This window comes from Belonocnema kinseyi, chromosome 7 (genome assembly GCF_010883055.1).
Source record: "Belonocnema kinseyi isolate 2016_QV_RU_SX_M_011 chromosome 7, B_treatae_v1, whole genome shotgun sequence".
NCBI lineage: Eukaryota > Metazoa > Arthropoda > Insecta > Hymenoptera > Cynipidae > Belonocnema > Belonocnema kinseyi.
Genome location: NC_046663.1, coordinates 52570209 through 52586807, shown reverse-complemented (window position 1 = coordinate 52586807; position 16599 = coordinate 52570209). Strand labels below are relative to the sequence as shown.

The 16599-nt window shown below is 29.2% G+C and overlaps 1 protein-coding gene across 5 annotated transcripts in view; it reads left to right on the top strand.

Moving 5' to 3' along the window:
• LOC117177533 overlaps positions 1-16599 on the top strand; it is a 255878-nt gene that overhangs the window by 218795 nt on the left and 20484 nt on the right. For 3 of the 5 annotated variants that reach the window (XM_033368308.1, XM_033368310.1, XM_033368307.1), the window contains 2 exons: positions 6783-7057; positions 13457-13609. In XM_033368308.1, coding sequence (XP_033224199.1) covers positions 6783-7057; positions 13457-13609 — 428 coding nt within the window. The remainder of the gene's footprint in view (positions 1-6782; positions 7058-13456; positions 13610-16599) is intronic. The other 2 variants (XM_033368311.1, XM_033368309.1) reach the window with 1 other exon arrangement.

Here is a 16599-nt window from a genome sequence, read left to right as displayed (position 1 = left end):
AGCTATCTAAGGATGGTACTATAGAACGCCACCTCAAGGTAGGCCTAGTGGCGCCATCTCTTGGTCAGGCCGGAAACTTATCAATCCACCCTCGTATTTTTAATTACAAGTTAATGTTTAAGCTATTATTTGTTATTAATATAAAAATTAATATTAAGTAATATTCCTATGAAGCATGGAATTTGTTGTAAGTTTTGTTATCAAAGTCCATTGCTGGTGTAAAATGCGATAAAAACTTTTTTAGATTTTGAGGTTAGGTTAATTAGAATACATGAGCAAACTGCTGGTCGCAGAATTAGATCATTTTAGCCACTTTAATGTAAATCATCCATATTTCTACAAAAATCTATCAAATATTATTTTTTCCTATGAAACGTTACGAAAATGTACTATAAAACTTTACGAAAGTTAAGCTTTTACTTATTTTTATTAATATGAAAAAATACTCCGTTTTTGAAATACATTGAAAATTAGTAAAATTTTTCATACAAATTTACCAGAAATTTAATTCAAATTTGTAAAATTTTCGGTGAAAAAACAGAAACAATTTTAGTCCGGATTAAAATAAAAAATATCTTTTTATTTTTTTGTCCTACGTCTTTTTGATAAATTGCAAAATGTAATATTAACCTCAAAATCTGAATACGTTGCTACCGCATTTTATATCATCAACAGAATTTTATAACAAATTTCATGCTTTACAGGAATAATGCTTAATGTTAATGTTTAAATTCAATGAAAATAGTAACTAAAACATTAACTTATAACTAAAAATACACCAATGTTTCACTAACTTTACTCAATATCAGAAAAGTACCATTAAACTCCTTGAACTTCACCTTCACCACAAAATAGCTGCATAAAATATATAGGCTTCCAATGTTTTATATGCTTTTAAATAATATATGGTTTAATAAATGTAGGATTGAATGAATTATGTTCAGTTTTATGGATGTATCAGGTCTTCATATCTGCTGACAATTTTGCCAAATACTTCATGTTTATTTTATAAAAACACAATTTTGAAAACCTTCAGCAACAGATACATAATATAGAGATGTAGGGGCACTTTCATTATCACCCAATGGTCGGCGAGATATTAGTTTTTGACCAACTAAAAAGGAACTTACAACAAAATAGTTGAATTCTTAATCAAAAAGATGAATTTTGAAAAGAGAATTTTTATATTTCTAACAAGAAACAAAAATGTTTCAACAAAATAAGGGAATTTCCAAACAAATAATTCAATTTTTATCTAAAAAAGATGAGGTTTCAATACAAAATATGAAATTTTAAACAGATTATTTCGTATTTTAAATAAAACAGATGAACTTGACACCAAATAGTAAAATTTTTAACAAAAATTTGAATTTTCAATCACAAAGATTAATTTTCTATTAAAACTTTTTTTTAAACAAATAATAGAATTCTCCACTCAATTAATTTTTAATGCAAGAACAATATTGTAAAAAGTATTTAAAATAAAATATAATTCACTTTAAATTAGTCAGCTTCTACACATTATTTAACAGAATGTCTCAGCGATTACAATTTATTTATAGTATATTATGCAAGAAGTCTTTTTCCGATCTAAGACAAAAAAATCGAATTCAGACATCTACGTTAAGAATAATAAAAAACAGATTAATTTTTCACCCATAAAATAATTTTTAACTAAAAAGATGAAGTTTCAATAAAAAATATTAAATTTTAAACAAAAATAGAATAATTCAGTTTTGAGTTTATAAAAGTTAATATTCAATTGAAGTTTTAATTTTCTACAGAATTTTCTGTTAAAAAAATTAATTTTTATCAAAAAAAACAGTGTTATAAATATTATTTCAAAGGAATTCGAATTAATTTAAGATTAGGCAGATTCTGCACTTCAATTTGGTGAATCGATCAGGAAGGGAATTATGTTGTTTTTAGATTTAATTTTAAGGGAACTATTTTTTCGTTATAAAAACAATTCTATTTTTCAAAAGATTAATCTTGAACCAATAAAATACATGTTTTACAAAAAAGACGAATTTTCAACCAATTACTTGATTTTTAAACTATTAGGGAAAAGTTTGATTTTTTTTGAATTTTTTGTTGAAAATGTTCAACGATTTAGTTGAATTTTTTTTCTGTCCTGACTAAAATTGTTTCTTGTTTAAAAAATCACCTCTTTGGGTATAAACTTTATTTTCTTAGTGAACACAAACACAATAAAAATGTATCCCATTTGGTGGAAAATTCAACAATTTTGTATATATTTTTCTTTGCTCGTTCTAGAGCTTTGCGCTCGATAATATATGCATTTATACATCTACAACTGTAATTTGGTAGTTGTGAATTATCGTTTTTTGAAACTCCTTTATTGAGGACTCCACTATTTTGTTTAAAATTTGTCTTTTTTGTTGGCATTAATCTTTTTGTTTAACATTTCTCTAATTGTTTTAATGTTGAATGGCCTTTCACAAAATTTTGGTTCAATTCAGCTGTTGTTGTTTTAAAATAATCCTATTCTTTAGTTTTTGGTCAAAAATTTATCTACATGTTTAAAAGTTTAACTGTTTTGTTAAAATGTTATGTTTTTGGATGAAAAAGTAACTATTTGGTTGCAAAATCGTTAATTTTTTTAAACTGAAAATTAAACTTTTTCATTTTCAGTGTAAACGGTTTTGTTAGAAATTTTGATTTTTAATGAAATATTTGCATTTACAACCGAATAATTTAACTTTTAACCAAATAGTTAAATATTCAATCTATAAATATAAATTTTAAACTGAATGGCCAAATTTTTAAACAAAAAAGATTAATTTTTAACAAAAAATAGTAGCATTAAAAAAAGAATTCTCAATGAAAACGTAGTGATGGACATCTTAAAACAAAAAGAAAAGATTTTCATCGAAATATTTAAATTTTTAACCAGGGTTGAATTTTCGAACCAGCATGTAAAATTTCCACAAAGTAGTTGAATTTTTAATATGCAAATATGGATTTTCGAGAGAAAATGTAATATTTGATATTTCAACGAATGCAGATGCTGCCAAGAGATGCATTCTTAAAATAAGGAAACGAATTTTCAATCATAAAGATTAAGTTTATGTAAGAATTGTCAGTTAGGATAAAAGAAATTTTTTTTAAATTCTTAAACTTTCAAGTCAAAAGACTTTTTTTCTGTAAAACAGTTATAACACCTTTACCCTCCATCTACCACCACAAACCCCATTTTTCACATCACCTTCACCCCACATGATAAATTTTCAAAGTATTTATTTGTTGAAAGTCTTATTTTCAATACAAAATTTCATTAATTTCAATGTAATTTGAAATATGATAATTAAAAGTTTAATTTCAAAGAAAATATTTATGTTTTTCAACAACTTTAATATGAAAAGTTTAGGAGAAAGTGGGAAACGGTACTAAGACCGAGATTCGACAATTGGCAAAATTTGTGTTCAATAATGTAATTTTTTTCCAACTTTGTAAGGATTTATCTACTCTTGTAATAAAAATTCGTACAGTAATCATACATGGCGTTATTTCTTACAAAATAGTATAATGATTTGTTATAAGTCGGAATAATGAAACAGTTATTACTAGAATTTTTATGACATTGAACGCATGAACTAATATTGGGAAGACTTCACCACGATTTTCAGGGGAGAGTTTACCTAGTGGCAACAAGCTTATTACATGTATTTTTCTACCTATAAAGTCATTAACTATTATAATGCGCATTTAAAAATTTTGCTAAATTGATTTATAAAAATTGTGGTTTACAAATGCTAAGTTCCTTATTGATATAATATTATTATCATCAACGTGAGTTACAAAATTGTAATAAATGCTATTTAATAATACGAGCTGTAAATTAATTTTTAATATAAAAAGCTCATTTGGAATAAAATAGTTTAATTTCATTTTCTACAAAAAATATTAAATTTGTTGAAATCCTATTATAAAAGATTAATTACAGTTTCAGATACAGAACTCGTCTCTTGGTTTCTTCTTTTATTTTATACTAATATTTTTTAACATTCATTAAATAGGTATAAAATAGAAAAGATAGGCTTTTGATTCATTTTTTTTTTTTATAAAAAGGTAAATCGGCACGCGCAAGACTGCTAGTAGGATAATGAAATGTGTGCACCCTCAGACTGCTGATGTATGAATGCTTCTACGAGTTTAAACGCGTGTAGCTGTTATTTCTCGTCCTCGCTCGCTACTTGATACCAGAATAAAGCGACAAGCATCCCTGAGTCTATGGCCTACCATAAGAAATGCTTTTTATTCCTTTCTTACCTTCAATTAACTTTATAGATATACTTTTTTAATTCTAGTTATTTTTCTCGAAGATTCTAGACTGCAGAAGAATGTTTTTCACAGGCAGAAATTTTTAGTTGAACCATCATATATCAGGAATTTTCAAATCAAATTAATAAGCAAAACAGGATGACATGCATAACCCTCATATCAATTTGCATCTGTCCACCTGTACACGAGTGACTTCGAATGGGCATGCGCGCAGTACGATTATGAGCCGATAATACTCATATGAGTATTATCGGGCACTGGCTCGGAGAGCCAGTGCGCTTGCGCGCCGTACAATTGTCAAAGATTGGTGTCCCGCAGGCAAAGATATCACTATACTACCCAAATGCCTACGCAAAAATGCAGAAATCGTCCGACTTTGGATAACAAAATTTGTTTTTAAAAATAGGGAACCAAATTTAAATGTTCTTTAAAATGGTTGCAAGAATAGTAATAACCATTATGAAGACCATACAGAAATGTATCAAAAAGATGTGGGTATAAGGTCCCAGCTCCAAAAGTACAGTAAATGGCTTTCTGTAAGAAAATATAAATCTATTTTTTTTGTTTTGTACTTTCGAACCTGCAGAGCAAACATTCAAAGGAAAAAAGTAGGAATAATAGACAATTTCTAGACAAACACTTGTCAATGTTTCAACTTTTACATGCATTCCTTAATGAACAAAAGCACAAGAGATGTCCTGATTAAAATATCAGGATAGGAAATTTCTTCAAATCAATTACAAGATACGTTTACTTTTAGGATATATCTTTGAACTCACCTAAAGCGTTGCCTTATTATCCCTTAAACAATCAATCCGGTATATCGACATTTCTCAATAACTAAAATCACACAAGGTTTTCTTATTAATCTATGAGAACAGGAAATCATATTGAAATAAGTAGGGGTGGTGTAGATAACAAGGATGTCTTTAAATTGTTGTAAAGCGTTAATTAATTATCCCTTAATTAGAGAAGCATAGAAATTAACATTTCCTAAGGGATAAATCACCACAGATGTTTTTTATTAATAATCAAGCCTACAAAATCACTTTGAAACATACACAGAACGCGTTTCTTTGCAAAATGGACGTTTTAATGTATTACCAGAATAATTTAAACATCCCTTAATCATGGGAACAAGGAATTCGATATCTTATACGGCCTGCTGCACCACAGATTTTTTTATTGATCAATATTGATCAACAAAATCACTTCAAAACATGCACAGGCAGCTTCTTTTTACCAGGATCTGCATTACAATTTAATGTCTGAGTAATTCAATCATCCCTTAATTATTGAAACAATGAAATCGATATATTATATGGGATAAAGGACCAAAGATTTTTTAATCGATACATTGTTCATCAAAATCTCTTTGAAACATACATAGCAAGCATCTTTTAGCAGGATTTAAATTCGAATTTATTGTCAGGGTAGTTGCTTTAATAGGATTTCCTGTCCTCATAGATTAATCAAAAAACCTTGTGTTATTTTAGTTACTAAGAAATGTCGATATTCCGGATTCAATATTCAAATGATAATTAAACAACCCTTGATTTAAATTCAGAGATATATTCTAGCAAGTAAACGTATCTTGCACTTATTTTAAAGTAATTTCCTACTCTGATATTTTAATCAGAACATCTCTTGTATTTTTGTTCATTAAGGAATGCCATATTTGCTCATTAAGTAATGCCATTTTTCTGCTTTCAATGTTTAAGAGATGTTAAAATATCCCTTAAAATTACTTTCAAGCCGTATTCTTGCTATCCACGAATTTTCTACTTATTTCAAAGTGATTTCATACCGAAGCAGTTGAATAAAAAATCTCTATAATGATTTTATTTACTAAGAAATGATGATTTCCATGCTTGGATGTTTAATATATAAAAACATCCCCAAAACATGCAGTGTACTCAAACGATCATTAATCTTTTTAGTTCGTGTGTATAAATGTTTTGTTTCGGTAAGTCTGATAGTCAAAATGTGAAACTTTTAGCCAACTCTATCAAAGAAATTTTGAGAAAAAAAAACATTTTACAAAAATAAGCATTTTTCTATTAAAATACATGTAAAAATTGAAACTTTGACATGTGTTTGTCTAAAAACTCTCCATTCTCTTACTGTTTCTTTCGAAATTTTCCTCTGCAGGTTCGAAAATACAACAAAAGTTAGATTTATAATTTTTTTAAATAATCCATTTACTGTACATTTTCTGCGGGGTTTCTTATCGCGTACGAAAGCAGCTAAATAGATCCGAAAAAAGCCTGTCCGATTGAAATCCCAAAATTTCTCAAATTTAAGTCGGACCGAAGAAAAAATGCCCCAGGATAAGGCTTAATACTGGCGATTTAGTATTGAGATTTCATAGCGAAGAAAAAAAATTAAGAATTTTGGTCTAATATTAATCAATCATGAAGTTTTCACAGAATTTAAAATTAAAAAATGAAATCGAAATATTTAAATTGAATTTTCAGGAAAAACTTGGAGTCAGAAGGCGGTCACATCTGGCGTGAATACACTTATCGGAAAATCACACCTTGCGATGCTTGTGGTCAGGTACTACGTGGACATAGTCGACAAGGTTTTCGCTGTCGGGGTTGCAAAGCCAACGCACACGCCGATTGTATGAGTTCCGTACAACCTACTAATTGTCCGAGTTTGGCATCAAAACGAGGAGGCGGAATTCCTCTGCTTCGAAGACAAAAGCAGTCCGTACCTTCGACCGACGAGAATCCACCTTCGGAACACAGTGAGTAATTTCAATCAACTCTTGAAATACAATCAACTTTTTTCAGTGATCCAATTTTCCCCCGCTTCACCCTATAAAAAATGGAGGCCTTCGGTGACGGATAACGCGTTAAAGAGGAATTGCCATTTGCACGACAAAACTTAATTTTCGAAATGCAATATTATATTTTCAATCTTTCTTTACCACGAAGTCTCACATAACTTTACCCTTTCTTTATTGATGACACGAATTAGAAAAAAATGGTATTTTCTTAATAAGATATGTTAAATAACAATGCATGATTTCAGAATTAAATGGACGAATTAAATTTTTCTATTGGAAAAGGGCATTTAAGAATACAACGTAACAAATGAAAGGATAATAGATGAGTATTTTTAATCATGAAAATCAGATTTTATAAACGGTTTAAAAATTACATGAGTTTTTTTTAGATAGTAAAACTTCCATGAGGAAGTATTATTCAGTGAAAAAGTCGGGTTTAGTCAGGCAGGATAAGTGAGCCTGATCGATAATGTCCTTGTCTACTTAAATAATGGGGTATCACTGTGAGAAAAAATTTGCATTTACTTGTTAACCTTGATAACTATGACTTAACTTTTTTATAATGAGAATTTATAATATTTGTCTGGTGAATAGATGCATTGGACTAATATCTAGCCTAAACCTATCATACTTTCGTAGGATAAATTTAGAATAATTTCTGAGACCAAAATTCACGATAATTTTTTCCATATAGCTCAAAAAATTACTAAAACTGTGTCTTACTTTCATATTTCGATATACATAGGAATCATCCATTAACTACGTTACAACTTTATGGTGAGGGGGTCACACAAAAACTACGGTTAGTAACAGTTAGGGGGTGGGGGGTTCAGGCAAAGTAACATTACACGTTTATTAAGCTTTTACAATTTAGATCTTTTTTTTCTAGAAGTACATATGGTAAGTTTTTCTAACATTTCCAGATAATAAATGTTTTTAGTAGAAAATTAATCTTTTAGTTTGAAAATTTATGTTTTTAGTTGAAAATTCATTTTTTTGGTTAATAATTCTTGAATTTTATTAAAAATGCGTCTTTTCCGATAAAACATTAATCTTTTTGTTTGAAAATTGTTCTATTTCAGTTGAAGATTCAAGATTTTAGCTGAGAATTCTGCAATTTAATTGAAAATTCGTCTGTTTTGATAGTTAATTAACCTTTTTGTTTGTTAAAATATATTTTTTAATTTAAAATTCAACATTTTGGTTGAGATTCTAGATTTTTGTTAAAAATTCGTTTTTATCGGTAGGAAATTAGTCTCTTTATTTAAAAATTAACCTATTTTAGTCGAAAATTCCACTTTTTGGTACAGAGTTCTTGAATTGGTTAAGAATTCGGGTCTTTTGGTAGATAATTAATCTTTCGTTTAAAAATTCACCCTTTTCGCTCAAAATTTAACAACTAGGTTTAAAAGTTGAATTACTTTCTTAAAAACACATTTTTTAGTTGACGATTCAAAATTTTAGTGAAAAATTCATTCTTCGGTTGGAAATTAAACTGTTTTGTTGACAATTCCTTTCTTTTTAGTTCAAAAATTACTATTTCAATTCGTCTTTTTTGGTATGAAATTAACTTTTTTTATCAAAGTTTTATTTTTTTATTTAATAATTAAACTATTCTGTATAGTTTAACTATTCCACTTTTGGTTAAAAGGTTACCTTTCTTAGTTTAAAAATGCAATAATACCCGGATTAACTGTTACATAAAATTCAATTGGGCACATGTCATTACTTACTCTGAAAATCACTTTTGTATTTTAATTGTTGATATATTACCCAAGTTTATAATTCACCACTGGGTTATTTTAACAAAATAGTCCTATTCGGTATTTTCACTTCAATTACCAGCTAACTTCACTTCATTAATTGGTGAGGGGAAAACAATGGTTCAAATGCATGGGTTTAGGTCCATTTTTGCCCTATTTTGCTAATATCTTCGTAAAACCTGATTTTTTCTGAATCAGTATATTTAAAAAATAGTTTTTATTTTTTAAGAACTATTTAATGACATAATAAAGTTATGGTAATTATTATTCATTAAGAAGATGTCACAAAAATAAAGTTGTGTCGCACGCATTTGGTAGATTATTTTCCCCTCAGCATTCAGCGAACAGAAGTTAGCTGACGATGAAGTCGAAATGCCTAATTGGCAACTTGACTCGCCATAAAAACAACAATAAATTAATATAAACGTCAAATCAGGTTTCAACTAAAGGCTGTGTTTCTTTTGGTGGGTGGGGGAGTCATAAACAAATAGACGATTATCAACGAGGGAGAGTGGGGGTTGAAAATTTCCCAAAATTGGTAGCATAGTTTATGGATGATTGGGTGACCTCGTATATGTAAACTTCTAAACTAGTTCGATTAGATATACAGAAAAAATCTACTTCCTGTACATCGAGATAGTTTTCTCCGTCAGAATACAATTTTATTCCATGAAAATTAAATCAACCACGTAAGTACTATTCCACAAATGGAAAGTCCTCTTTTTATAAAATGCTTAAGTTACGATCTCGTACATAATAGAGCAGCAAAGCTTTGCTAGAGTAAACAGTTTAAGTCGAAGTAAAACTCATTTCATCTTAAGGATGTACACTACGTACAATAAATCTCAAAAGTTGCCTATCTTTAAAATAATTGATAAAATGGACTAAAAAAGATCTATCATTAATTTCTGTAAATCTTGATGGAGGCTTCTAAGCACATTCCAGAAAAAAATAATTCAGGTTAAAATTGTTTATCTAGCAGTAGTTAATCCTAATGATCGAGGCTTTATTTTATTCTTCGAATGATTCTCTAGATTTCTATTTAGATTGATTTTATTTTTTTTTAATTAATTGAGAAATCATACGGTAATTATTGTTATAAACAATCATAGTTTCAGTGTCAATTACAACCAACCAAATAGAATTGTAGAGAATCCTTCAAAAAATAAAATAAGGCCTTGATCATTAGAATTAAATAAAAATTATAACTTTTCCCTAAAGAGAAAGGAAAAACTAAAACTTTAAACAACTACTGTCAAAATAAACAATTTTAACCTGAATTTTTTTTTTCTTTTATTATTATTTACCGAAATTAATAATTGATCTTTTTCGTCGATTTTGTAAATCATTTTGAAGATAGGCAACTTTTGAGATTGATTGTAGGTAGTGTATATCCTTATGAAAATATTGAAACTTTAATGTATTTTTTAGAACATGTACATTTTGCAAATTGAGGTTCTCGATAGTATAAGGTAGAAATTTGCATAATATTTTTAAAGTTTACTAACAAGTATAGCTCATTGCTTGGTGAAAGGAAGAGTATTCAGGAATTCAAGCATTCAAGATGAGGTGAAGTCTCTGTCACCAAGGGCCTCGATCATTCAAGAATGTTCACATCTTGAAAAGACTTTTGTTCTTTGAAACAGAGAACACGGTATAAAATTCCTCGCTCGTATACGAACCTTTTTCCCAGTCTTTAAAGCGCGATAATTTATCACAGAACTAATCGATTACTCCTGTCACCTTTCAATCGACCCTCGTTACTTTGCAACTTTTGTGCTCTTTGCAATCCCCTTTTGGCTACAATGCTCCTCATCGGCTTAATTCCCCAGTGGTACGTCGAGAAAGGTGCTTGTCGAGTTTCTGAAAATTATTCAATCCTTCATTTTGGAATTTCAAGCATAATATCTTGAAAATAAAAGATTAACGGGAAAGAGGAAAATTTAAATAGAAGGGGCACTGGAAAAATCCCTAATAATTCGTTTACTGATAATAATAGTTTATGGGTGTAATAATCACTGTCACTAAGAAAACTTATTATTTACACTATTTCTCTATAGTGATTGTAACTATTTTCTTAATCGTGGTAATCAATACTGAGTCAAATTAACTAACACAAGTATTGCAGGAACTTCAGAGGATTATAGAAAATTACAATTAGCACTTTACCATATATGCTGTTATTCTTTGAATTGTGTGGGTATGCTTCTATTCACATGGATAATAGTTCGCATAATTTTCAAAGTTTGTTATGAAGTTTACCTTCTCTAAAAGTCTTTTGACCCTTTTTAATTTTCTTCATTACTTCTTTCAACATTTGTGATGTAGTGTAATAGCTTCAAAAAACTTCTTAAAGTCCACTCATAAATTTAAAAATATGAACCTAAATACATTTAATCCCTATTAAATTGATTTTTCATTTTATGCATAATTTTTATTTGACAAACGAACTTTTTATTATTCTTTTAACACTTATTAAACTTTTAAAAGCAAAATGCGCACAAATATAGAATTAATGCCAGGAAGAAATCTTTTACAATAAAAAATGAATTTACATTAAGCTTCTCAAATATGGTATTTTCTTATTTTGAATTTGCTTTTGTTCTGAAAGTCATAAAAATTAATAAACTTAAAACTCACTACCGTTTAATATATCGGCTGCTCCATAAAATACAGAATAAAGTTGGGGTGAGACCCTATAAAGAATCAAGGTTCAGGTGTTCTTTGTATAGAATTAAGTCTGTTTGTTGAAAACTTGATTTTTAAAAATAATTTTTTTTCTGCAAAAAGATCTATTCTCGTCTCTCCACTGGGAATCAAACCACAGAGATTCTGCTTGCCGGTCGGGTGCTTTCCCATTATGTTATTAGAGAGATCGAAAGAAGAATCTTTCTTCAGAAGTTCTGCGGTTTGATTCCCAACGGAGCGACGAGAGTAGATATTTTTCAGAAAAAATTTAACTTTAAAATTAAAAAAAATTATTTTCCATGTAGTCTGTAATGACGTGAAGTATTTTCTGTTATCTGAAGAACTAACTTGATCGATAGGTTGATTTCTATTTTCACGGTGGTGAAAAAGATATCTACACTGATTGATGGCAAATATCTCTGATGATAATACAGATTCCTTTAAGTAACTTGATTTATGGCAATAAAATAAACAAACATACTACTCCATAACATGTAATAAAATATTAAAAATCTCTGGCAATAGTAAATATTATAGAGAATTTCATCAAATTTTATTAAGCGCTACAGACAGATATGTTTTTGTATATTATTTCACCAAAAATAAAAATGACAAAATCTATCAAAATAGGCTAGATTCAATGCATAGAACAATTGAAGCATGATTCCGCTTTAAATGAGGATATTAATTTGATTGGAAACTAACTCATTGGATATTTTAAATTCTAATAGGGATATCAACATGTAAACTGATAAAAAATGACGTCGAATTGCTTCCAAATTCCGCTTGTTCCTTCTTAAGTCTAGTATGTGAAGGAAATTTCTGAAATCCACTAAAACTATATGATCCTCAAATATTTTGACCTTGAAATTATTTATATCATCCATAATCCGTTGATATGTTCTGAATTTCTATTCAAGGCTGCAGAGCTATCGAAGTTTTAATGGATTTTTTAAATCTTTAAACTTGATATTTTGAAATAAAGTAATATTTATTTTCCGTCAATACTTTTCTTCTTTTACTTAATGTTTTACATTCTTCTTTCCTAATCCCAGAATTTCTTTACAAGCCTATATTTTTTTAAATGTTTAGTTAAAAGGATCGCAATTTTTGATATTTGAGAAGGAAATCTACGACATTTGGAATTTTGTTTGGATTCATAATCTTCTCAAAAATAGATTATCATCAAACTTTTACTATGCTAATGTAATAAGAACTGCTTTTCAACAATTCTCGAGAAAAATAGCAAACAGTTGTTAATTGAACAACTGTATTTTTGTAATTATTACTTTCGTATGAGATCAAAATAAAAAATATATATAAATAGTATGATCAAAATGAGATACATGCTTAAATATAGGGAAAAAGTAATATGAAATGATATTAAAGTGATACGAAACATTTTCTATTATTATTATAGTATTAATATTTTGAAATATGACTGATGTTTCGAAAAAATTTCAGAAGGAATCAGAATTTTTTAGGGATGTCGCGGTACTGACTCATCCTTAAAATATTCGGTTTGGAAGTAATAACTGTTGAACAAGCTAATTTCTTCATAAAAAATGGTTAAGAATGAATATTTTGGATTTATTTAAATAAATTTAATATTCAATTTCAGTAGAAAAATATTATCGAAAAGTGCCTGCAGCAGGAATCAAACCATAAATTTCGGGTTATAAACTCGGAGCGCTGCTGCCTGTTCTAAACGGTAGCTAAACGACTCTTATCGCGATCCATGTAATGACCTATTACTGAAAGATTATGCATTCAAACAAGATACTAAAGGGTGTAGGTTTCCCTTGTGAGAGTACTTAAAATGAAAAAAAATTAATTAAAAATTGAAAACAACCACCTTTCTCGTAATGAAATGCTTGTGTGCTTTCCATTTCGTGCTTTCGGGCAGGCGTGGATGCCATATACCAGGTGCTGAAGCAGGCTGGTGAGATTCGTGGAAATTCAACAAATTCACCACCTACGCCTCCCACAGCAGATCCTTCCGGTGCAGCACCTTCGTCAGCGAGGACCTCTTCCCAACCCTGTTCCTCGTCCACCTCTGGTAAGACCAACGCCAATCCTAAACCAAAGGTCGCATTTTTATTTTACGCCATGTTTTCTCTTTTTTAAAGTCATCAAATATTTAAAACAATTAAAAAGCGTTCATATTTTAAAATAAAACCATAGCACTACCTAGGTCATTAACAATTATATCGAGAGTGGTACTCTACACGTGACGAGGATAAGCAGGAAAATAGTATTTTTGTTGTGAAAAAAGTTTTCACCCACATTTTCTTGATTTTATAGACCAAATTTTTTTAATATTATAGGTATATTGATGCATACGAATATAGAAACAAGAATTTTCTCTTCTCTAAGATTCCATTTTCAAACTGTATGTAACATCACACTTTTTCGTCGTGAATAATTTTATTAATGGTCTTAAAAAACAAAGCAATGATTTCCTCAATAGAATAAAAAAATTCCGCTTTAAGGATTTATCAAATTCATGAAAACTGCAAATCGTGATCCACCATTGTTGACCTAAAATTTTAATCGAGCATACGTTTATTTTTTATTTTGTTACGATATATTTTATTATTTCCGCTTCATAAATTCGGAAGCGAACGGCTCCCTCGAGGAAAATAGAATGTATGCGCTTCTAAATTTATAACAAAATACGGATTGTAAAATGTATAAAAATGTTCAATGCACAAAGTATAATTTAATGTACCTTGTTTATTCAGAAACTGATTAACGTGGCGTAAATGAGAAGCGACCTTCTTTTTACCTTTAAGAGATCTTTTGGGAAATGACTCGGATCATTGTTATGCTTTAATTTTTCAGATTCCTAATGCCCATAATTTATCTGGCTTTTAAAATAGATCTAGGACATACAATTAGTTGCCTATTCAGTACATAAGCAGAGTAATTTATTTTATTATAATTAAAAACTATAAATTTCTATTTATTTATATTTTGTCCCAGAGCTGTTAGAAAAGTATGTATAATAAATATGCATAGACCACGAGTTAACAATCATGAAAATGTCAGTGCTAAAATTTCATCTCGAAATAAAGAATGTAAATAGCGAATGCATTCGGTATTATTAACTGAAGTATCCTTTGAACTTAAGGTGCTCTAAAATCCGATTATTGATTTCAAGTACCTCAGGAGCAACGAATTTTCTAAAATTAGACTCTGGCCACAATCTATATATACATCATCGGTGATTAAACGAGGCTTTAATTCAGCAATCTATAATAAAAATAAAGTCGTAGCTGTGCGACGTATCCCCTTTTCATGAAATAGACACGTAAAAAAGATTTAAAGAATAATTGTAGCTTTCCAAAAGACCTGCAAATTTTCTTTTATCAATAATGCTGTGAGTAAATCAAAAATTCCAATTTTAAGCCGAATGAAATTACAGAAAATTTAACGATATTCCTATTTAAAAAAAAAGAAAAATTACAATAATACGACAAAACGCGGAGATACGTAAAAAAGTCTGGAAGAAGACTTGTATATTTTCAAAATAGCATAACAACCCGTGATACAATGCAAAAAACGGTTGCTACTCGTGCATAAAAAAAATCAGCAGCCATTCCATTTGGAAACGGTTCAGGCGGTCCTGACTGTTTACGTTTAGATCCCCCGATTTTTTGAAAGTTTAAAATCACCATTTTCCAAGAAAATTCAAAAAATACTGTTAAGTCTCGGCAATATAAATTACAATCCAGATTCTGAGATACGATCCAAGTCATTACTTCTCAGAAAAGTGTCTGTCTCTTAATTAGATCGATTAAAATATCGTCGACATAATCCAAGGTCACTTGTCTCATTATTCGTGTTCAGTTGATGAAAAGCAGAACTTAAACCAAGTTGTGAACCTCCTATTTTTTCCCTCATTAAAAATGAAAATACAGATTTACTAAGCTAGGTAGATATAAAAGTAAGGTGAGAAGGAAAATTAATTTAAGTTCTCTAAAAATAAATCTCTCCGCGTTTGAAAAATGTAATAACTTTTGTATAATATATCAAACGAAGGAATATTTGAATGAAGAATTTTAATAGAAAATCTGATTAAAGAAATTTCATACAAAGCTCTCGTTATCGTTTCTATTAAAGCTGCATTGTCCATATATTTACTTCATCCGACTTTCATCCCCTGAGCTTTTGACGCAACAATCATGGAATTAAAATTTGCAATAAGCTTTTTTTGGCTTGACTAACCGGAGTTGACGAAGGCACTGCAAATAAATCTAACATTCCCTTAAGCTGATGCAGAAAATTAAATGTTGGTAGAACAACTGAGAAGATTGGAAAAAATATTTAAGAAATGTCAAATTCTATTGGTTAGGAAGCGGAAGCGGAGGATCCACTTCCGTTACGAGACCTTTTGGACAACCCTTGGTATTCTTGGCTCAGGAGTCGTCACCTGCGACCTCATCAACGAGGTCATCTCTACGACGAAAACGCAGTATTAACAAAAGAAGATGACACTGCTATGAAAAACTCGCGAATTAAATACAGTTTTCAACGTTTTTTAATTCTACTTAAGATTCTCTAAAAATTTTATTCTCCCAATTTCAAGAATATAATTTTTTTCTATTTTCAATAAAATGGGGAACTTTTTGCTATTTCTTAGGAAATTAGGCAATCTGGCCCTGATGATTTCATCAAGTCATCTTGGACTAAAATATATCATTTTCCAAGGAAAAATATGAGACATACTTTTTGCTTTTTACAAAAAAAATATTTCCACGAATTAAGGGTTAAAAAAATTGGTTTAAAGCTTTAAATTAGTAAAATGGCGTACACTTTTCGGAAAAATTAAAAAGAAATTTTTCTCATAAAGGCAACTTGTAATTTTTTCTTGATTTTTTAAGACTCATACTGATATAAGGAAAATATCCTGTAATTTTTGTCCTCGCTGAAATATTTCTTTATAAAAAAACGTCTTTTTGATAATGTAAAATAAATTTCTCTGAAAATAAGTTCTTTTTTCAAACATTCTTAGTTTTATTTTTATAAGGAGCTAAAAACATATTT